The sequence below is a fragment of the Mytilus galloprovincialis genome, chromosome 3 (genome assembly GCF_965363235.1).
Source record: "Mytilus galloprovincialis chromosome 3, xbMytGall1.hap1.1, whole genome shotgun sequence".
Taxonomy (NCBI): domain Eukaryota; kingdom Metazoa; phylum Mollusca; class Bivalvia; order Mytilida; family Mytilidae; genus Mytilus; species Mytilus galloprovincialis.
The window spans coordinates 76,881,888-76,906,960 of NC_134840.1; the positions used below are offsets into that span (position 1 = coordinate 76,881,888).

Below are 25,073 nucleotides of genomic sequence, written 5' to 3' on the forward strand. Positions count from 1 at the left end.
TTTTACAGTACGCAGAGTTGGAGACGATTTTGGGTGACATAGACAGAGCAGAAGCTATTTATGAATTAGCTATAAATCAACAGCAGTTAGATATGCCTGAAGTCTTGTGGAAATCTTACATTGATTTTCAGATAGAGCAGGAGGAATTTGATAAAGTGAGAAATTTGTACAGACGTTTGTTACAACGAACAAAACATGTGAAGGTAATACATAATACTATTTATATATACATACATAAATGTTTTTTTTTGTGTTTTATTAATAAGAAAGGATGTGATTGGATTGACATTAGGCAATGATCTTATGAAATACTAATTCATAACCAATAAAAGTAACTGTTCTTGATCTTTGTTTGAAGGGCTTAGTTGGTGAAATAAAGATATCAGCAGTACATAGGAAGATGAAGATATCACTTATAGTGTATCTTCATACAAGATCATTAGGGTTTTTTATACAAAATATTAGAAACAAATATTTTGACAGATGTTAAGAAGTTTGAAAATTAAAATTGAAAGAGCATTTAAGAAAACTTTTGTTAATTTTTTTGCTTCCTTAATTTGTGTAGTCTTACCTTACAATAATATATAAAGGAGGGGAGATCACCCAAAATGTATTTGAAGTTAGATCTCAAGTAATTGTATCATATGATTACTTTAAATTATTTTAAATCCTTGATTAAGCGGCAGAATATATCTTTGGTGTTTTAAAAGCTTTGTGATAATCAGTTAGTATCCTGGATTTTCTTACAAAGTTGAGCTTTATAGTTAGATTCAACTGTTTAAAAAACATCAGAATTTGACTTTGGTTGCTCTCTGCAGGTTTGGATAAGTTTTGGTCAGTTTGAGAAAACAACAGGAGAAGACAGTTGTATTGACAAAGCCAGAACGGTATACAAAGAGGCAAATAACGCTATGAAAAGTGCAGGAGAAAAAGAAGAGAGACTTATGTTATTAGAATCCTGGCAGGAATTTGAGGTAGGTGAAGGAGTAGATCTCGTAAGGGCCGATTTTGGCCTCAAATTTCAGGTTTATCTAACGAAAGTTTTGGACATTTTTAAAACACTTAAGTGTCTATTTCAATTGATTCGATTAGTTTATGTGAAAGATTTTAACTGATTTTGTCATTAAAAATACTCTGATTCAAGCTTAAATATGAAAAATCTATCCAATATGCCAGAAAACGTCACTTTTCTGATGATTTTTGTCAAAAATGAAAGTGGCTGCATCCGTGTTCATCCTCAACCTTTATATATGTTTTGTATTATCATCAAATACAACTTACATTTCAATATTATGAATGAACATGAATGCGGCCACTTTCATTTTAGATGGAAACTGTCTAAAAATTAACCAAAATGCTAAAATTTAGAAGATTTCAGTAATTTTGCATGACTTAATGATGCTAGAACGCAATATTTGTGCATTGTATTGTCAAAAATAGCTCATATTTATGTAGCAGAAGCATTTTACTTTCCACAATATAGCTTAAAGATTACATTTTCTCAATTTTCTAAAACTACTATATTTTGGGGCCAAAAAGGGGTCTAACTGAACCAACTCCTTTGCTTGTAGAATTTGACATACAGTAGTATTCTGTTTTTATACATTGATTTACTCTGACATCTTAAAGCTATACTACATTGATTTACTCATGTTAAAGCTTTAATAAAGTGCTAAACTTGTTTTAAAGCTTTCATAAAGAGATTTACTTATATCATATATATTAAAGCTAGCTGGCAACTTCATGATGGAGTTGTCTTAGTATTTCATTTACAGTTATCACTAAAATTGAGAATGGAAATGGGGAATGTGTCAAAGAGACAACAACCCGACCATAGAAAAAACAACAGCAGAAGGTCACTAACAGGTCTTCAATGTAGCGAGACATTCCTGCACCCGGAGGCGTCCTTCAGCTGGCCCCTAAACAAATATATACTAGTTCAGTGATAATGAACGCCATACTAATTTTTGAATTGTACACAAGAAACTAAAATTAAAAAAATACAAGACTAACAAAGGCCAGAGGCTCCTGACTTGGGACAGGCGCAAAAATGAGGCGGGGTTAAACATGTTTATGAGATCTCAACCCTCCCCCTATACCTCTAGCCAATGTAGAAAAGTAAATGCATAACAATACGCACATTTAAAATTCAATTCAAGAGAAGTCCGAGTCTGATGTCAGAAGATGTAACCAAAGAAAATAAACAAAATGACAATAATACATAAATAACAACAGACTACTAGCTGTTAACTGACATGCCAGCTCCAGACTTCAATTAAACTGATTGAAAGATTATGATTTCATCATATGAATATCAGGCACAATCCTTCCCGTTAAGAGTTTAGTATCATACCATCATAACATATATGAGAAGAACATAACCCGTGTCATGCCAACAACTTGTTTTTTAATAAATGTGATTAGTTCCGATGCAAAGACCCTATAAGTGAATCAATATTAACGCCAAAATAAGCAATCTTTAGTGACCTGACAACAGTATCGTAACTATATCCCTTCTTGATAAGTCTATTTAAAGGTTTTGTTAGTTTCTGAGGTGAATACTGACATTTTTGTGCTTTATAAAGAATATTTCCATAAAAAATTGGATGTGAAATACCTGAACGTATAAGAAGTCTGCATGTTGAGCTATATTTACGAATGATGTCCTTATACCGATGATAAAATTTAGTAAATGTTTTGACTAGTTTGTGATATCGAAAACTCTGGTGTAATAATTTTTCAGTAATACATAAACTTCTCTCGTTAAAATCTAAAACATTGTTACATACAGGAGCGAACCGTACAAGTTGAGATATATAAACACCGTAAGATGGTGACAATGGAACGTCACCATCTAAAAATGGATAATTAACGATAGGAAATGAAAAATCATCTCTTTTATCATAAATTTTAGTATTAAGCTTTCCGTTAGTGATATAGATATCAAGATCGAGGAAAGGGCAGTGGTCATTGTTAGTATTAGCTTTATTTAAAGTAAGTTCAACAGGATAAATTTCTTTAGTATACATACTGAAGTCGTCATTATTGAGAGCCAAAATGTCATCCAAATATCTAAAAGTATTATTAAATTTGTTTATGAGATGTTGTTTCGATGGGTCTTTGCTGATTTTTGTCATAAATTGTAACTCATAGCCTGTCAATTCTGAGGTTACGGTTTGAACCACTCTTGTGCCTTGCGCGTTTGACACTTATCTTAATTGAATTGAATTGCTAGTTTTTTTTTGGTGGAGGCAATCTGCTTCCTACACCAATAAAAACTGGTCGCTATGGTATAAACAAGAGTGCTGAAAGTTGCATTTAACACCAACAATTGTTCCATTGTAAGCTAATCTAGACCAAAGGCCTTTAGAGCTTTATCATTTTTTTTACATTCGTACATCTTCAAAGTTTTGAATGATTCAAAACTGCCTCTTTGGCAACATGTTAGCAGGAATTTATTATTTCCATTGCCTGGCTTGATCAAACCAAGTACTGTTAAATTCTACTTCTACCAGTAAGCAGCATTAAGAAGCAAGCACAAAGACTTTTTAGTTTGAAATCTGAATAAAATGTCTGGTTATCGATGACATGGCCTCCTGTATGCACTCATTTTTAGCTTAACTGGCCCAAAGGCCATCTGAGCTATTGCCTACTTGGTTTCTGTGGTGGTCATTCATTGTCATACACTTTTTCCTCTAAAACTACTAAACCAATTTCAACTAAAATTGAGTGATTAATCCTACGGTAAAGTTTGTGATCTACAAACATGGCCACCATGGTTAAAAGTTGAACAAATTGGTAAAATAGAGGCAAAAGATTCCGAAGGGACATTCAAACTCCTAAGTCAAAAATAAACTGACAACGCCATGAGTTAAAAAGAAAAAGACCAACAAACAAGGAATTATTTGAATCTGGAATAATTTTGAATTCTGGAAAATTAATAAGAAATTTATGATGAAAACTAACCCAACTAAATAGGGTTAGCCATGCGCGCATGGCTAAGGGGGGGCTAGTTAGTTCATACTGAAATGATAGCGAGCGTAAAATTAACCTTAGCCATGCGTGCATGGCTAACCCTATTTAGTTGGGTTAGTTTTCATCCTACATTTCTAATCAATTTTCCAGAATTCAAAATTATTCCAGATTCAAATAATTCCTTGTTAACAGTACACGAAACACAATATACAAAACTAAAGACTCAGCAACTCAAAATCCACCAAAAAATTCAAAAATGTCCATAAAGCCAAAAACATTGGATGACTACAAAATGAGTTGTTGTATGTAAATGACAAATTTTGACTAATTTCATTGTTTTTGACTATCAACTCGAAAACTATGATAGACAGGTAAAAACTGTGAACATCAAAAATAATCAAAAAAACAAGATCTACAAAAATGTCACACCAACTGAAAAATTCCATGACCCCAGCCTTAAACTATGATTTTTTAATAATTTTCTTGTCCATCTTTTACTTCTTTTCAAAGATCTTCTCTGTAAGAGGGATGTGTCATTAGTTCACTAACTAATAAGAATAAAGTACTCAAAAATATAACTATAATTGTTTATTTACAGGCATCCATATTTCAGCTTATAGTTTATATGATACAGATTAAAATAATACATAATTCCAGATATAAGATGTCATTCTAAACCTAAAAACTAAAACTATAAGACATAATTTATATATAAATTGACTGTCTGCATGATTTTTACTTATCTAAGTTTAACTGTATTTTCAAAATATTGATTTTTTATTTACCAATTGCTAAAATTGAAATAATGCATATAATTTCCAACAATTTCTTAAAGGGCACACAAAAAAGTTTTGATCTCATAGTGATTATTTTTTTTACGAACATTGGCATACAAGTTATTTTTCACCAAGTCATTCCGATATGTAATAGAAAAATAGATACCTTTAAGTTCTTCTTTTAGAGATAAATCAATTTGAAATTTTAGACATTTTTTTTTTTTTTTGGAAAGAGGTATCTCACATTTTTGTTTAAAAGATAAATACCAGCTGATTAAAAAAAAATATCTTGAGGACAAGTATGCTCTAAATTTATGAAACAATGCATTGGAAATAATTAATTTAGATTTTTTTTTTTTTTATGATTTAAGAAAAAAAATGTATGTTTTTTGTAGTATTTTTATCTACTGTAAATTCAAAAATTATTGCTATGTTTTTAATAAGACAGGGTTATAATAGAAATGATTGAATCTCCCATTTACAATTTTTTTTATATGAATTAAAGTTTTTCTCAATATTGCAAAAAATCAAAAATCAGTTTAGTCTTAAATGGCAAAATGGCAATAATTAATGCACTCAATAATTTCTGTATATACAGTAATTTGAAATAAAATAAAATTATCTGTAATTTGTTCATAAAAACTGTACATTTAATCTAAATTGACATTTTAAAGAAGTGGTGTTCATGTACTTGTTTTAAAGCTAATGCTTAAAATCAGTCCAATATGTCACATTATAATGTCAATATTTATGTTAGCAAAGTTATTACCTCCCCTCTTACTGTGTTGTATAAATGCCCCTTATATATCAAGTAATTTGAAATAACAATTAATTCCTTTTCTAAACTACTGCTATCAAAATAAAAACCTATTATTTACAGCTTTATGAAAAATAGTATAAAACCTTATGTAAAAAAAAATAACAATCTACAAAACACAATAATCAAATGTTTTAATTTTCACACAGCACACTGTCATCAGTGTCATGTTGTATATGTTCAATATCCATTTCTGTAAGTGGCATCAGAATAGATTGTTCATAGAAATTGAATGTTCAGATAAATAGTCTATTTCACAAATCATCGGATATATTTAGCAACAAAAGGTTCGTAGTTCTGCCTGTTTTCCACTAGCACACTGTGATTATCATGTTCCGAATAGGTATATATGTCCAATAGGTTAACAAAATTGTCATAGTTCTTCATCATAACTGTTCTAATATTAGTTACAAATGTTATTAGTTCAGCATTTTGATATATGAATATTTTGTGTCCATGAAATATCACCATCAGGCATTCAACATCTGTTCAAATGTTTGTCCGTTCACTATTATTTACAGTTCTCCAGTCCGAATGTCATAATGTTCTATTATGCATACAAAACTTTATTATAAAACTATTTACATGTATTTATTTATTTTCCATGGATTCTCTAAAAAAAAATCCAATGATGGTGTTATTTGATTATTAGTTATTTTGATTTGCACATAAATGTATTTATCACATTTCTCTTTATGTTAGAGATAACAATCCAAGTTCAGGAACTACACTATGCATGTAGCTAATTCCTTGGTGTACAGCATATCAGAATATTTCTTTTTAAAGGCTTCAATTGCTCTAAGATATTCTCGATATCACTAATAGTAATATATTTAGCATATAATTGTATATCTAATGATGACTGCAATAAATTTAATGACCTGTACTTTTGCTTTTACTCAACAGATTATTTGACCATTAGACTCAAAGAAATCTTTTTATATAAGGAATGACTAATATTTTTTTCTGTCTATAAACTTGATTAAGAAATAACATCAAAATTGTGATGCACCCTGAATAACCTGCGTAGCCAATTATGTTTTAGTATGCACCATATTTTTTATGTTATTTCGATTGATTGATTGTAAGTTGCTTAATGTCCAGTGGCAAATATTACATGCATATTCAGGACGATATGTTATTTCGAATAGACATGATAGACAGAAAAAATGATACTGATTTCTTCTAATTCAACTCTAAATTCCATTTTAAACTGGTAAATCAGGAAAAAACCTTAATGACAAAAATATATTTATTAGCTAATAGACAAAACATTGTCAACTAATTAGAAGACGTGGTGCACCCAAAATTAAATTATTCTAACATCACTTAGAAATATGTACAAAGGTTAGGAAGATAAAGATAAGCTCATTATTAAAAAACTACTGTTACTTAAACTAACACCTATATCAACAGTTACCCTTTGTTGAAATTAGTTTGTAGGCATTTTGATGTCTTTTATGTGTTTTTTTATGTTGTTGGTTTGCTGCCTTTTTGGTGTAAACCTATCAATATAGACTATACCTATGGAATTCATAAAAACAATGAAAAAGTATTGTATAACTTTGACATGTGCAAATTCTGTCTCATAATTCCTTGATATATTCATTTTGATTGATTTTTATATTTCATTTTTCAGATGAAATGAAAATCTATATCCTATGTTTCTCAAGTTTTATTTAGAATCCTTCATAGTGCACTTCATATAGTTTTACTTTCTTAGTTTGACTACCAGCCCTTCCAGATCCTATATAAATTTGTCCAGTTCCTTTGATGGCAAGAGAATATGGAAACTCTATTCCTATGTTTTCTGTATTGAAATATGAAATCAAATGACCATTGTCATCGAGGATGTGCAAGCTTTTGGTAGCCAGATCTATTACAACAACATTGTCACTAGGTGTTGTCACAATGTCTATTGGTTTGAATGATACATGCTTGTTGATGGTTGAGTGACCTGTATACTGGTTTATTATACGTCCCTCTTGTCCTAAGATCACTACTTTACCACTCCAATCATCCGAAATCTGATCCACTACATGTATGTTTCCATTACATGTAGTGGTTATACGTAAAGGGTAGTTGAATAAAGGTTGACTATGTTGATCATGTTCATATACAGCCTCCTTGTCTCCTTTCTTGTTCATTATTATCACAGCACTTTTTTCACCATCTATAGCTCCAACTATAATTTTATTGTTGCTGATAACAAGGATGGCATTGGGAAACAGAGGTGTTACATCATAAACAGAATCAGTCAGGTCACCACTACTGCTAATTTGTAGTAACTTTGTTTTCCCTAAAACACACAGAAAGAGTTGATTAGATGGGGTAACTGCCATCCTACACACTTTAGTGTTAAATTGAGACATTACCTTCAGATTTGTTCCTTCAGGTTTTACTCTCTGTAACATTCCATAACCACCAGAACTTAACCAAATTGACTTGTCTGTGCATGGACTTACAAATGTTACTACATCAAGTTCAGTCTGGTATTCATTATTTATCACTAATGAGACATGTGTTTCTGCTGACAAACTCACATCCTCTTGCAATGTTCCAATGTTTGATTGGTCAATATTCCCTGGAACAAAATTTGATGATGAACTGTAACTTGGTTTGGTTTGTGGTTGTTTGATATCAGTAGATTTCTGTATCATGTTAACTTCTTTAAAGAATTCAGTAGCATTGGAAATCCCAATAAAATCCTGGACTTCATTGATTTTGTCTTCTGTCTGGTTTGTGAATAATAATAAAGCATTGAGATCCGATTTAACTGTTGTTAAAACAGTTTCATGACTTTGATCCAACTTATTAAGGAGTTCCTTAAAATATTTGTCTACTTGTTCTTTAACAGTCTTCTCATGCTTAAGAATATCTTGTCTTACTTTGGAATACTTTGAGTTTTCTGCTGACAAAAGTTTATTGAGCTCATTTCTCTTTGCATTCATGTTAAAGTTATTCTTCTGCATTTTACTTTGTCCTTTTTTCAGTTTATCAACTTTCATTTTATATTCATCACTAATTTCAATTAAATCATGCTTTTTATGAACTTTAGCAACACAGGTTGGACACACTAGGATTTCACATGTATTACAGTAAAGACAAGATGATTGTCCAGCATGTTCATCACATTTAATATTGGTAAAATCCAGTTCTTCAGTATGCAGTCCAATCTCTTCTCTTTTGATGATCTTATGATCAAGTGCATTTTTGAATTGGGAATGTACATTAACCTTGCAATATTCACACATCAGAATACTGCAGTCCATGCATTTCCACTGTATTGGTCTATCTGTTTCACATAATTTACAGTTAACAGGAACTTGACCTCCTCCAAACGGCTGAGAGGAAGCCATATTCACCAGGTGTGTCCAGTTATTTCACTTTCTAGTTAAAAGTTATCAAAGGTACCTGTTTATAAGTAAGTACTATCAATAACTAAAATAAAAGTACTGTTCCTTATTTTTTTGTGTTTTTTTATCTTGTTCATATATTGATTTTGTGTCATGGAGTGGAAACTTCATATCCTTTCTTCTCTATTAAGTTGAATACCCATTTAATTTAATGAATAGACTTGTAACATGATTATGGTGAGCATTTAATTTTTTGATTATTTGAAATTGAAATTAATGATTTAGAACTTTTTTATACAATACTGTATATTTTATTTCACATGCTTACAATAGTTTTAGTAAGCTGAGCGTAACTGACATTTTAAAATTACTAAATGTCCTTTTTAATCCTAAAAATAAAATGTTTTTGGAACCACTTGGTCATTTATAAGCCCATTTTGGATTTATGTCTTATAACCGTGTCGACTAACTGGCATTTACATCGTAAAATATAAAGTTAAAAGATTTAAAATACCTTTGTGAAACTTATCATTTTATAAGCCAATATTTGAATGGACCGTTCGATGTCTTTGTCTTTACCGAAAGGAACAAAGTTACCTGTTTATACCAAAAGAACATAGAAGTATCTTTTAAAGTATGTCCACCTCCTAAGCAGTTCAGAAAATGGGACATTTAATGTTTTTTCCTTTAAATGGGAAACTGTCTATTGAAATGACTGAATCCTCCTGATGGCAGATTAAAGTGGGAATCTATTTGAATGTTTGCCTTTTATGTTAATTTTTGACAAGTGAGCAATTAATGTCCTAAGGAGTCTGTCACCAAGAGCCAATGCACGTCGAGTGTAAGGGGGACTATCGAACATACACAGCCCAAAGCACAGGGGGTCAGTCTTTTGCAAGACTTAAGCAATGGCAGGCAAAACTATAAAGCAAGCAGCAAGTTGTAACAATTTTATATAGTAACAGGTCCAAATGATAATAATGATGCCAAACAATTTTACAAATAAATAAAGTCCAAATGTTCCAAATAATAACGTCACTAATTTCACTAATTCATTCACAGTATAAGTTTAGGAGTCCAAAATGTTTGAAATATTCCAAGTTGATGTTGTCTGGCTTGAATAGTTACAGTTGTGTTGAGCAGTCTTTTGAGTACAGGTTTCTCCTGAGTAGATGAGCCTATCTTTTTTTTTTCTCCTGATGAGCACTCAGACTGAAGGGTTTGGAAGACAATTTTAAAAATCACAATATGACTTAACTTTTAATTAATACAGTAATATGATTAGTATATAATATTAATAATTAATAGTTGTTAGAGAGTGATGAACATATATGCATAGAAAGAAGCTGGGTTTGGGCTTTACTTATTAACGGATGTCTATTGAGTTAATAATAGATATATTTAACCAATTATTAGAAAACAATTTATTCAAAAATATAATATTGGGATGCAGGCCTCAACCTTCCTTCTCATGTTGGTGGAAGAGGTATATGTGGCCAAAATTTTGTCATCATTGTGCTCTGAACATTAAAAGTATTTTATTGAAAAAGAAAATATATAACATATACACACAAATTATAATAATAAGTATCATATATAATACTAAGTAATAGTGTTTTTATTTAAGTATATATCTCTATTTCTATGAAATGTGGTGTTAAGAGTATGAATAAACCACCTGAATTGATAACATAACTAATTTGATAAATTGAATAAACATATGCATACATTGATGGGAATAATTCCTGTGGTATATTAAATAACAAACAGATTAATTCATTTAAAACAAAAGTTTCATCATTTATTTCTATTCTAATGAAGTCATTTATATATTTTCAGAATAGTCTTAATTTTTTACAATGTAGCAGTAAATGATTTAGGGTTTCATTTTTCGAGTTACAGAAATAACATATCGGTAAAACGTTACTATAATTTCGTCTTTTTTGATTATCTTTAGTAGGAAGAGCATTATGCACAACTCTGTAAATAAAATCTTGCTGGTAATTGCTTTTGATATTCCTAATATTATATATATCTGTAAAATCGACATAGCTAAACTTTATTTCAATTTTATGTTTATGATTATCAATTTCGAGAATTTTCTTATAAATATTTTTGGGGTTGATACTTTGTAGATCAATTTTATTCTTATGATTTATTAAGAGAGCTTTTAATTTTGTATAAACTCTTGGTAAGATCATAGTATGTTGGTATTTATTATTTCCTAATTCTGAATTAAACTCCCTTAATGTATAACCTAAGTAATATATCATAAAACATGTCCAAACAGATGTATTTCCTTGTAAAAAAAAGGTAGCTCTTTGGATAAGCATGGCATCTATTTTCAGATTTATGGTATTTGTTGTCCACCTATTATACATTTGTGATAGAGACTTTCTATTTATATATTCCGAGTTATTCCTTCCCCAAAAGAAAGTGTAAATATATCTATTTATTTGTGTGAGATATTCAGGTAAAGGGGACACAACTCTAGCAACAAATAAGATTTTGCTAATGATATAGGTATTTATAACAATAAGTTTATGTTTAAAATTTAGCTTTCTATTTTCCCATTTTTCTACTGTATTTTTTATACTATGGATAATTGGTAGCCAACTTTTACTTTGACTCTCCTTACCAAACCAAATGCCCAGTGTTTTTACGCTCTCCTTTGTTAAAAGTTTTAAACTAGAGTCTTCTTCTGGGGCATTACAAATATTTAATATTTCCGTTTTGTTTTTATTTATTTTTGCTCCTGATGCTTTACCAAATTTTTCGAATTCATTCATAAATAAGTAATAATCTTTAATATCTGTTGTTATTGTTGTACAGTCATCAGCATGTTGGAAAAGTTTTATTGGATCTTTTAAATTTGGAATGTTAATGCCTTTTATGTTTTTATTTTTTCTTATTGAACTTGCCAGTGTTTCAATAGCTAAGGCATATAAATTCATAGAGAGCGGACAGCCTTGTCTAACTGATCTTGTAATTAAAATTTCTTCTGTTCACTGACCATTGACTTGAATTTTACTTTTTATATCTTTATATAGTATCTTAATCCATCTTATGAATTCTACTGGTAGGTTCATTTTCTTTAAAACTTTAATAAGAAATTCATGTTTAATCTTGTCAAATGCTTTTTCTTGGTCAAAATTTATTAAGAAACCTTTTATATCGTTCAAATTCATATGGTCGAAAATGTCTGAAATCGAGATAATATTATCAAAAATATTTTTTTCTTCGCCTGCTCCTGTTTGTTTTATATCAACTAATTTATTTATTACTTTAGATAATCTTTTAGCTAAAGTTTTTGTGATTAATTAAAAGCTCTCCTATCTGGATACCACAGACGAGACTAACTGACGAATAACTGTTCGACTTCGATATTTAAGGCAAATGCTGAAAACTACTCATAAATGACAGACATTGATAATTTTGATAATTTGAGTATTTTATAATATTGTTTACAATGTCCAAAGGTGAAATATGAATAATGTCAATTAAAGAGATACAAGTTAATTACATTTATAATCCTAATTAAAATATAATATTGCTCAGATTAATTAATGACAATTGACAAGGTACCAAAGTGTTGCTCTGAGCAATTATTGACAAGCGACATGTTTCACAAAATTTACCTGAGTAATTAAATTAAAATTTGTCACACAATTATTTCATAATTTCATATTTTCTAAAATAATATATTTTCTCAATAAAATTCACTTTAAAAACTTTTACACAAAAGAACACCTATGACAAGTCTCTTGTCAATGCTTGTTTGCCTACCAAATTGGAAAATTTGACCAAGCATGTCAGTCTATTGCAAAACAGTGACATGATCATCTCACAATCCTGAATATTGTATTTGCTACTTTGCAATACGAAACCATCAGTAAATCAATTCCTTTATTTTAAGCATTCATGGCCCAAAGAACAATGCAAGCTGTTACCACTTCTTGGTGTCTGTGGTTACTGGTAGTCATCCATCAAATTAAATTTTCTTTAAAGATCTTCTCATCTGATACATCGACATGTTTACCAATTTCAACCAAACTTGTGTTGTGCTGTATATCAACTGTCCCAGGTTAAGGGAGGATTAAGTGCGCAAAAAAGCTTTAACCTGTACTCATTATTTTAAGTGCCTGTCCAAAATAAGGAGCCTGTAATTCAGTGGTTGATGTTGGTTGATGTCTAACATTTGTTTTCTGTAAATTGTATTGTATGAATTATATGCTTTTAGTTTTTTGTTTGAATAGTTGAACATTTTTCATGTCAGATCTTTTTATAGCTGACAATGCAGAATGGGTATCTACATAAAGATTAAAATTTCTCAATTTAGATGTATACACTTATAAATATTACACCAATGGACTTAATCAATAAAGTCTAATGTGAAAATTTAATTGGTGAGAAGGTAACAAGGGTGTTACCACCATTTGCCTAGTTTTTATGCCCCACCTACGATAGTAGAGGGGCATTATGTTTTCTGGTCTGTGCGTCCGTTCGTCCGTCTGTTCGTTCGTCCGTTCGTCCGTTCGTCCGTCTGTCCCGCCTCAGGTTAAAGTTTTTGGTCAAGGTAGTTTTTGATGAAGTTGAAGTCCAATCAACTTGAAACTTAGTATACATGTGCCCTATGATATGATCTTTCTAATTTAAATGCCAAATTAGAGTTTTGACCCCAATTTTACGGTTCACTGAACATAGAAAATGATAGTGCAAATTTCAGGTTAAAGTTTTTGGCTTCAGGTTAAAGTTTTTGGTCAAGGTAGTTTTTGATGAAGTTGAAGTCCAATCAACTTGAAACTTAGTATACATGTGGCCTATGATATGATCTTTCTAATTTAAATGCCAAATTAGAGTTTTGACCCCAATTTTACGGTTCACTGAACATAGAAAATGATAGTGCAAATTTCAGGTTAAAGTTTTTGGCTTCAGGTTAAAGTTTTTGGTCAAGGTAGTTTTTGATGAAGTTGAAGTCCAATCAACTTGAAACTTAGTATACATGTGCCCTATGATATGATCTTTCTAATTTTAATGCCAAATTAGATTTTTACCCTATTTCACGGTCCATGGAACATGGAAAATGATTGAGTGGGGCATCCGTGTACTTTGGACACATTCTTGTTTTTCTCTCCTATATGAATATCAATTAAGGGGTGTGTGCCCTTTGTTTACTAACCAACAAGAAAAATTAACTCTGATATATAATTATAATTGTTTATTTAACAAGCATCCATATTTCAACATATAGTTCATATGATACAGATAACAAAAGTATATAATTCCAGATATGAGGTGTCATTCTAAAAACTAACTTAAAACTATAAGACATTATTTTATATTTGATTTTTCGCACCCATAAGCCTGTTGCCATATAATTTAAATTGATCTTTATCATAGTTATCAAATGTACCAGGATTATAATTACGTACGCCAGACGCCCGTTTCGTCTACATAAGACTCATCAGTGACGCTCATATCAAAATATTTATAAAGCCAAACAATTACAAAGTTGAAGAGCATCATTGACCTTTTAATTACCAAATGCAATTGCTTAATTTGATTGAACATATTTATCAAAGAATTCCTTTACAGTCTCAAGTACATTTGAAATAAACAATTAAAGTTCTAAACTAATGCCACACAAATCAACAACTGATTACCACTTAAATCTAAGCATGCAAATCTAACATTTATCAATCCTAATCATTGATGAATTAAAAATGCTTGAATTAATTCAAAATGCTACTTCAACAACTTTTTGTGAATTAACACTTCTATATTTCCCTTTTGCGTTACAAAATATCTGGTCTTAAACAAGTCAAAAAGATTTGGTTCCAAGATAGAAAAATAGCATTTATCAGGATAACCATAAGAAATTTTTAGAAATACCAGTTAACAAAACATAATTATCATAGCTAATGTTCTTTCCATTTCACACAGCATACTGTCATGTTATATATGTTCAAAGTTAATATCCATTTCTGTCATTGACATCAGTTAGATTGTTAATAAAATTTGAAAGGTCTGGTAAATAGTCTAGTGACTCTATTTCAATAATCATCAGAAGTATTAAGAAATGAAAGTTTATTAAAATTCTGCATGGTTTCTGCTTTCAGTTAGTGCACTGCAATTATCATCAGTTCAGAATAGGTATACTAGTATGTCAAATAGGTTAACGAAATTGTCATAGTTCTTCATCTTTATTGTTGATATAAGTAACACATGTGATCAATTCTGGTGTCCATGAAATATCATCATCAAATGTTCTTCCTTTCACTATTATTTACAGTTCTCCAGTCCCAATGTTAAAAATGTTCTATTATGCATACAAAACTTAAATTATGAAACTATTTACATGGAAACATATTTATTTTCCATGAATTTGAAATTATTTTGCCTTAAAAATGGCTTTATTTTGATTTGCACAGATTAATCACATTTCACTTTTCACCAAGTGATTGTGATCTATGATACCTAAATTGCACTATAGCTAATTCCTTGGTATATAACATATCAGAATATTTCATGTCAAAGGCTAAGAATACATTATGATAGCCTCGATGTGACTAACATATTAAGCATATACATGTATACCTTTATATGACTGCACAAAATATTATGAACTCTAGTATTGCTTTTGTGCAATGGACATTTGGTGCATACAGTACCAAGACACAATTAAATCTTCTTATTCCATTTATCACTGAGAAATATGTACAAAACTTTGGAAGATAAACATAATCTCATGACATCATAAAGAAAAGACGAGCAGTAAATGGTGTAAGATGATTATTTCCCAATTTGAAGTAGATGACATTTTCCTCACAAAAAAGGTTCATTCATGTTTCCTTTGTATCCAAACAGCTTAAAGCGTTGGCAATGCTGCCTGATACAATTTTTGTTTCAGATGATTTGAATTTTTTTTAATCTATTTTCTCAGGTTTCTGTCAAATATATGTTTTGAATATATTAGAATCCTGCATTGTTTATTTCATATAACTTTGCTTCCTTAGTCTGACTACCCCCAGCCCTTGTGCATCCTATATATAGTTGTCCAGTTGTGTTGAAGGCAAGAGAATATGAACATTTTATTCCAATGTCCACTGTAATAAAATATGAAATCAAGTGGCCATTATTATTGAGAATGTGTAAGATGTCAGTATCCAGATCTGTCACAACAACATTGTCACTTGGTGATGTCACAATGTTTACTGGTGTGAATGGTTTAATCTTATTGATGGTTGAATGACCTGTGTACTGGTCTATTATATTTCCATCTTGTCCTAAGATCACTACCTTACCACTACAAACATCTGTAATCTTATCCACTACATGTATATTTCCATTAGTGGTAGTGGTTTAACACCTAGGGTTATTAAATAAAGGTTGATTATGTTTATTATGTTCATATACAGTTTCCTTGTCTCCTTACTTGTTCATTATGACCACAGCACTTCTTTTTAGTTTTTCATTATAAGCTCCAACTATAAGTTTGTTGTCACTGACAACATGGATAGCATTGGGAAGGTAAGGTGTTAAATCATAAACAGAATCAGTCAGTTCACCACTACTGCTGACTTGTTGCAACCTTGTTTTCCCTTTGATGCTCAGAAAGAGTTGATGAGATGGAGTAACTGCCAATCCATTCGCTTTAATGTCAAATTTAGATATAACCTTCAGATTGATGTCTTCAGGTTTTACTCTTTGTAACACCTTATATTAGCACCAGAACTTAACCAAATCGACTGGTCAAGGCATGGACTTACGTTTGCTATTATTTCAAGTTCAGTCTGATATTCATTATTGATGACTAGGGAGATGTGTATTTCTGCTGACAAGTTCCCATCGTCTTGTAATGATCCAATGTGAGATTGGTTGATATTCCCTGGAACAAATTTTGGTGATGAACGGAAGCTTGGCTTTGTTTGCAGTTCTCGGATTTCAGTGGATTTCTCCATTTGTTTAACCCATTTGAAGAAATCAGTGGCATTGGATATGTCAATAAAATCTTGGACTTCATTTATTTTGTCTTTTGTCTGGTTTGTGAATATTGATATAGCATTAAGATCTGATTTAACTGTTGTTAAAACAGTTTCATGACTTTGATCCAATTTATTTAAGAGATCCTTGAAATATTTTTCTACTTGTTCTTTTACAGTTTTCTCATGCTTAAGAATATCTAGTCTTACACATGCATACTTTGAATTTTCTGCTGACATAAGTTTATTGAACTCATCTTTCTTCGCATTCATGTTAGAATTATTCTTCTGCATTTTATTTTGTCGTTTTTTTCAGTCTCTCGACTTTCACTTTGTATTCATCACTAATTTCAATCAAATCATGCTTTTTATGAATTTTAGCAACACAGGTTGGACACACAAGAACTTCACATGTATTACAGTAAAGACATGATGATTGTCCAGTATGGACAGCACACTTAATATTGGTAAAATCTAGTTCTTCAGTATGCAGTCCAATCTCTTCTCTTTTGATGATCTTATGATCAAGTGCATTTTTGAATTGAGAATGAACATTGTCCTTGCAATAGTCACACATCAGAATACTGCAGTCTATGCATTTCCACTGTATTTGTCTATCTGTTTTGCATAATTTACAATTAACAGGAACTTGACATCCTCCAACGACTTCAGAGGAAGCCATCTTTGTTAGGTGTGTCAAGTATTCCACTTCTTGGTTTGATCTATTTTTATACGACCGCAAATTTTGAAAAAAATTTCGTCGTATATTGCTATCACGTTGGCGTCGGCGTCGTCGTCGTCGTCGTCGTCCGGCGTCCGAATACTTTTAGTTTTCGCACTCTAACTTTAGTAAAAGTGAATGGAAATCTATGAAATTTTAACACAAGGTTTATGACCACAAAAGGAAGGTTGGTATTGATTTTGGGAGTTTTGGTCCCAACATTTTAGGAATTAGGGGCCAAAAAGGGCCCAAATAAGCATTTTCTTGGTTTTCGCACTATAACTTTAGTTTAAGTTAATAGAAATCTATGAAATTTTGACACAAGGTTTATGACCACAAAAGAACGGTTGGGATTGATTTTGGGAGTTTTGGTCTCAACAGTTTAGGAATTAGGGGCCAAAAAAGGGCCCAAATAAGCATTATTCTTGGTTTTCGCACAATAACATTAGTTTAAGTAAATAGAAATCAATGAAATTTAAACACAATGTTAATGACTACAAAAGGAAGGTTGGTATTGATTTTGGGAGTTTAGGTCCCAACAGTTTAGGAATTAGGGGCCAAAAAGGGACCCAAATAAGCATTTTTCTTTGTTTTCGCACCATAACGTTAGTATAAGTAAATAGAAATCTATGAAATTTAAACACAAGGTTTATGACCATAAAAGAAAGGTTGGGTTTGATTTTGGGAGTTTTGGTCCCAACATAATAAGGGGCCCAAAGGGTCCAAAATTAAACTTTTGTTTGATTTCATCAAAATTGAATAATTGGGGTTCTTTGATATGCTGAATCTAACTGTCATGACTGTGTATGTAGATTCTTAACTTTTGGTCCCGTTTTCAAATTGGTCTACATTAAGGTCCAAAGGGTCCAAAATTAAACTAAGTTTGATTTTAACAAAAATTAAATTCTTGGGCTTATTTGATATGCTTTATCTAAATATGTACTTTGATTTTTGATTATGGGCCCAGTTTTCAAGTTGGTCCAAATCAGGATTCCATATCAAGTATTGTGCAATAGCAAGAAATTTTCAATTGCACAGTATTGCACAATAGCAAGAAATATCTAATTGCACAATATTGTGCAATAGCAATTAATTTTCAATTGGAGTTATCTTTCTTTGTATAGAATAGTAGTTGATAATATATGTTGGAAATTTGCCAGACATGACTATGATGTCATTTTCTATTTTTATTTGCCAATAACTTTATGTAAATAACTTCATTGGAAATTTGCCAATATAAAATGTTGCTGATGAAGCTTTTTTTCCTTATCTTATCTAAAATGTTTTTAGATAATGTATGTTGGACATTTGCCAGACATGACTATGATGTCATTTTCTATTTTTATTTGCCAATAACTTTATGTAAATAACTTCATTGGAAATTTGCCAATATAAAATGATGCTGATGAAGTTTTTTTTATTGTTTTATACAATAAACAATGTATATTCACTTTTACTACCAACCAATCTTTACCATTCAGTGATAACAAGCACTTTATTTTACATTTTAATATTTTATGATGTATTTAAAAGAGTAGTTATTGTTGCAAACTCCATTAGAAATTTGAATTGATATCAGTTTTGGAGAAAGGGAAACAGGGATGTGAAAAAAAGGGGGGGGGGGTTTAAATTTTTCTCATTTCAGATTTCATAAATAAAAAGAAAATTTCTTCAAACATTTTTTTGAGAGGATTAATATTCAACAGCATAGTGAATTGCTCAAAGGCAAAAAAAAACTTTTAAGTTCATTAGACCACATTCATTCTGTGTCAGAAACCTATGCTGTGTCAACTATTTAATTTTAGATTTAAAAAGTTTGAAGAAGAAATCTTTAATTGATTTGTAAAATCTTGACATTTGTTTTGTGTAAAAAAAACCCATGTAATGTCAAAAATTTGATCACAATCCAAATTCAGAGCTGTATCACGCTTGAATGTTTTGTCCATACTTGCCCCAACTGTTCAGGGTTCGACCTCTGCGGTCGTATAAAGCTGCGCCCTGCGGAGCACCTGGTTAAGTTTGTTACTATAAATAAGTTTAATTACAGTGTATATAGTTAGCGTACTGATAACATGATAACAGTGCGCATTTAATTAATTGATTGTTTAAAATTTAAGTTTATGATTTAGAACACAGATAAATACAATATGTGTTACATATCACATGATTACTATAGATAAGCTGCCCTAAACTGACGTTTTGAAATCACTTAATTTTAATATCCCATTTAAACTTTACATGAAAGGTGTCTCATGACTTTGACAATCAACAGACATCTTCACCACTAAAAACTACTTGTGAATGACCTATGTTAAACATAACCTACCTTAACCCAAAGGAACAATGTTAGTTTTCATTAAACTAATTAAATATAGTAGCCCCTTTTATGTAAAGTGCACCTCATAAGTATGATAAATGGGACATTATCAAAGGAGTAACATTCAGATGACATAGCTGCCAAATTAATGAAATTTATATTTAGGAAATTACTTTAATTGCCTTGATTACTTTTTACTAGTTTGGCACAACAGTACAACTTTGATTTAATTTTAGAAACGAATTCTAAATATATCAAACTTAGAAATATCTAATTCTGATTTTTTTTTATTTTTATGCCCCACCAACGGTTATGTTTTCTGGTCTGTGTGTCTGTCCATTTGTTCGTCTGTTCATCCGTCTGTCTGTCTGTCTTCAGGTCAAAGTTTTAGGTCAAGGTAGTTTTTGATGAACTTTATATGCAATCAACTTGAATAAAGGCAACAGTAGTATACCGTTGTTCAAAACTCATAAATCCATGGACAAAAAACAAAATTGGGGTAACAAAATAAAACCGAGGGAAACGCATTAAATATAAGAGAACAACGACACAACACTAAAATGTAACACACACAGAGATACTGGGTACACATGTTCCCTATGATATTTTTAATTTTAATGCCAAATTAGAGATTCGTTCCCCCCCCTCCCCCCCCCCCCCCCCCCCCACATTTCATGGTCCATTGAACATAGAGAATGATGGTGCAGACGAGCCATCCGTGTACTGGGGATACATTCTTGTTTTCATTTAGTATGTACTCTCATAATCTCATTGTTAACAATCACTATGTTCAAGGAATATATACCTATATTTGCCTAGTATTGCAAATGTTTAAAACATATATAACAAAAATAACAATTAAAAAATGATACCAATTGATGAATAACATTAATGTTCCTTGGTTTTATGCTAAATGGCAGTATGTTTTTCTTCAGACTTGTAACCTAATTAATGAATTTTCCATATTAATATACTAGTAGTTCGATTGTGCAAACAGTTAGGTATATAATATGGATATTAAATATACACTCATATAATTTAAAAAAACAGCAATTGATACTTTGGGAAACAGAGCAGAAAAGAATTAAGCTGTACTAGTAAAAATGATCACAAATACATAGGTACACCAGAGGCGGATTTTATAGGGGGGCAGGGGACCCGCCCCCCCCCCCTTTTTTGGGAAAAAAATTGGTTGCTTATATAGGGAATCACTGAAGCGTGACTAGAGCGGGCTCCCTCTTAGGCAGTCAGTGGGCCCCCACTTATGAAAAATTCTGGATCCGCCACTGTACACAAATGTCAAATGATCCTTGGAGAATTTCTGAAGGATTTTTGCTTTTAAATTACACTAAATAGGTTTTGGCAATTATCTGAGAAACAATTTTTCATAGTTGGAATTTATCTTTGGCAAAAATGATATTAGCACTGCAAAAGTAAGATAAATATTGTGATGACTAATCCTTATTGCTCTGAAATGATTACTTTTGACTACAGATATTTGTTTAACTTATCTTTGCTGCAAAAATGATCAGAAATACAAGATTTGCAAAATGCCTTTATAATTGTAACCATTTGATGACTCCTTCTGATAGTTATTGCCCTTCAATAAAGATTTCTGTACTCATTTTTGAGGTCAAGATGCATTCATGCAATAAGAACCCTTATATGACAGTTTCCAAACTTTATCAATACTTTTGAGAAGAAAAACCATATTCTATTCATCCTATCACTAAACATTTCAAGAAATTTACCAATGAAATATACTCAAATTATTAATATAAAAAATGATGTGTATGTATATAGCCATACTTTTAATTAAATTAACTGTACATGATACATGAATCTAGCTTTAGTTCTGAACGTGTTGAAGAAGTATTTGAAGTCAGAGTTATCTTTCCTATTCCACAATTATGTTATCTAGTATTAAATTCTGGGACCATTTATAATAATCACTTCAGAAGGAAGTTTAGTTCACCAAATATATAATGCTACAAAAAAAAGCAACCCATGGGTTAAAAGGTTAAATATTATTATTAAAAACTTAGGTTTATCATATTTGTGAAATGTTAACCTTACTATTAAACCCTTTTTTGGATTTATAAAACAAGGAATAATTGACCAGGTTTTTCAGGAACACAACATGGAAATATTTCAGCATCTCCAAAATTAACATTTTTCAAGTGTTTACAAAATTAGTGAACAGACAGGTTATGTTGATGCTTTAAGAAATAGATCAGATCAATCATCATTGTGTAAATTAAGAGTTAGTGCTCATAACCTTGCCATTGAAAGTGGAAGATATTTAAAGTGCCCAGATATCAAAGAATTTGTGAAATCTGTAAAAGTGGCGAAATTGAAAATGAACAGCATATGCTGCTTCACTGCAGAGGTTACTCCAGTATTAGAGAGACTTTTGTATTAAAAATGTTCAAAAGTACAGTAAAACATATAACCACATTGTGCGATGCAAATAAATTAAATCTTGTACTTAATAGTACATCTTATACCGTTATAAAGCACTAACTATCTTCCTCTTTTGTAACAAATTGTTTAAATGCAAGAAGTAATCTATTGCAATAGATTTTCATTATACCTTTAATTTTTTACACACATATATATAATTGTTTGTATTTTACTACCATGTATGGTAAATTGTTTATTCGAGCATTACCATTTCTTGTAAATGCGTTTGTGCGAACAAAATATTGTCTATTGTCATGATTGTCTATTATACTTATACCTTGCATTCAAGTAATTTTTTCTCTGAAAAGACGGAGGCCTAGAATGCCAATGTTTCTCTTTTAAGGTGAAGGACTTTGAGAAAAAAATGTTTATATTTTAAAATTTATAAAGATCTTTTCTTCTCGCACATGAAAAAGTTTGAACCAAACATGACTTTTCAGAAGTTCCATTGGTGATTGATAGCTAAAGGACTGCAGTCTCCTGTAAACTTTAAAATATTATATAAATTTTGGTAATTGAAAACCTCATATTTAAATTTAATAGACCATAATAGACTGTTGACATAGTTTCTCATTTAATGTCCAAACAAAATAAAAAAAAAATTCATTTTCTCTTTAAATAAAAAAAAGTTTTTAAAAATTTCATATAATGGAAAGAAAAACTGGTAATTCTTGACAATTATGATCTGTCGGAAGAGCTTGTCAGAACTCACAACCTCAGTGTTGATGGGTTAATGATCAATGTTATTGAAGTATTTAGACCACTCAACCACTTCAAAGTCATGTATAGAATTAACCTATGCAGGTTTGTTTCACCTATTAACTTATTATTTTTATTTACAGGCAGATAATGGGGATGAAGAGACACATAAACATGTAGACAAGTTAATGCCACAGAAAATCAAGAAAAGGAGGAAAATCCAAACAGAGGATGGGGTATGTTCTCTGCTTGTTTATCAGCTGTTCTCATTCAAAAAGATGTATCAAATAAGCATTTTAATTTTATTTTTCTAATTGCAACAAAATATTCCAAATGGTCAATTTCAAATTTTTGGAAACCTTTTCTTCACAAACTATAAGATCAGAAGTAAATGGAATACTTTTTAAATAAAAGGGTGAAAATCATTTTTCTTTGAATTGAAACTATTTGCAAAGATTTTATTTTTTTCTATTTAATGTTTAAAAATCATCCTGTGGCATGTATTTGATCTTTAGTTCAGAATCAGGGTCAAGAAAATTATAAAAATGAAATGAACTAGTTTGGTCTTAGGAATTCTGGAATTTTAATTTGGCCAAAAATAAACCACATTACGGATTATTTTTTGATTTTTTTTATCTCAAATGTATTGATAAACCTCAATGATAAACACATGTCATGATAAGCATTCAAAGACGAAGAGATTAATTTTCCCAAATTATCAGTACATTTTCCCCCTTTTTCTTTCAGTCTGATGCAGGCTGGGAAGAGTACCATGATTATATATTCCCTGATGAAGAAGCTTCTCAACCAAATCTTAAACTGTTAGCTATGGCTAAGAAATGGAAACAACAAATGGAAGATGATGAGGAAAGCTAATCAGTGAATTAATGATGACAAGGGGAAGTAACTCATCTTAAACCATAAAATTATGATTGGAAATTTGTAATTTTCATCACCGAATCTCATCAAGAATACAGAATTTCCGAACATTGAAATGTAATTGCAGTCATGAGTTGAAAGTTTCTATCTGCATAAAATAGACGTATTTACACTTTTGTTATAAAGCTGAATTTTGTCTCTGATAAACATTTAGATATCTCTCTGAATAACATTCTGACGTCATGCAACAATCATTTTCGAATTATGACTTCAAATATTTAAAATTATGATGCAATATTTTGGTGTTACTTTTGTGGTATTAAGCTATGGTGGACATAGCTGCATACAAATGAAAATACATCTATTGTATTCTTCAATATGATAATAATATACTACTAACAAGTTAACATCTGAAAAGTTGCGTCAGTTATAGATCATTGTGTAAAATTCATTGCAAGGCAGCTTCATTTTGAGAAAATGCTTTGACGGAAAAAATAGTGCTGGTTAATCATTTGTACGTTTTGAATAGAGTGAAAGTGGAATAAATCTGGAAATTATGCTTCATTTGTAAGAGTTGTGATATGAAAGTTTATATTTGAGTGATAACTGATGAAAGATTTTTATAAATAAATGAGTCTTTAACAAATTGGACATGTGGTCTCTTTTCTAACACCCAAATTATGATTTCCTCAAAAGTTTCATTTTCTGGACTTGTGCAAAATTTTTATTTAACACTCACACAGTTTATTTGAAAGGTTTATTTCTGAGTCTGAATTTAGATAATAGTGTGTGCAGTTTTTATGACCCAATGGCTTTCTTTCAAACGAAAAATGACAGAGATGTTCTATGTCTACCTTAGTGATCTTACTTTGGTAGCAGTTGGCTAACCATCAGGAACTTAATTGTTCATAATAGAGACAATGGATTTTAAAAGTATGAAAAATATTTTTACAAGGATGACTGAACCAATCAATATAAAATTTGACAAAAGGTTCAATTTCAGCAACTTTTCCAGTATTTTACCTTCTTTTTTGTTTATTAACTATCTTTTCCACCATGGACGATTGCACAAAATACTTCTTCCTGGA

At 30.7% G+C, this 25,073-nt stretch overlaps 2 protein-coding genes across 3 annotated transcripts in view; one reads left to right on the plus strand and one right to left on the minus strand.

The window, feature by feature from the left end:
- Positions 1 to 24,636, plus strand: part of LOC143068994 (crooked neck-like protein 1) — a 34,938-nt gene extending 10,302 nt beyond the window's left edge. The window contains exons 13-16 of one of the 2 annotated variants that reach the window (XM_076243418.1): positions 9 to 203; positions 819 to 978; positions 23,254 to 23,342; positions 23,854 to 24,636. In XM_076243418.1, the coding sequence (XP_076099533.1) occupies positions 9 to 203; positions 819 to 978; positions 23,254 to 23,342; positions 23,854 to 23,982 (573 nt within the window). In that variant the 3' untranslated portion in view covers positions 23,983 to 24,636. Of the gene's footprint in view, positions 1 to 8; positions 204 to 818; positions 979 to 23,249; positions 23,343 to 23,853 lie in introns of both variants that reach the window. The other variant, XM_076243417.1, reaches the window with a different exon arrangement.
- LOC143068996 (uncharacterized) lies at positions 7,246 to 8,986 on the minus strand. Its single transcript, XM_076243420.1, has one exon. The coding sequence runs from the start codon at positions 8,925 to 8,927 to the stop codon at positions 7,248 to 7,250; it is 1,680 nt and encodes a 559-aa protein (XP_076099535.1). The 5' UTR covers positions 8,928 to 8,986; the 3' UTR covers positions 7,246 to 7,247.
- Positions 24,637 to 25,073: the final 437 nt, after the last annotated feature.

Bases quoted from the DNA above. Each gene is read 5' to 3' on its own strand.
- LOC143068996 (XM_076243420.1), bottom strand. From the start codon at position 8,927: ATGGCTTCCTCTCAGCCGTTTGGAGGAGGTCAAGTTCCTGTTAACTGT.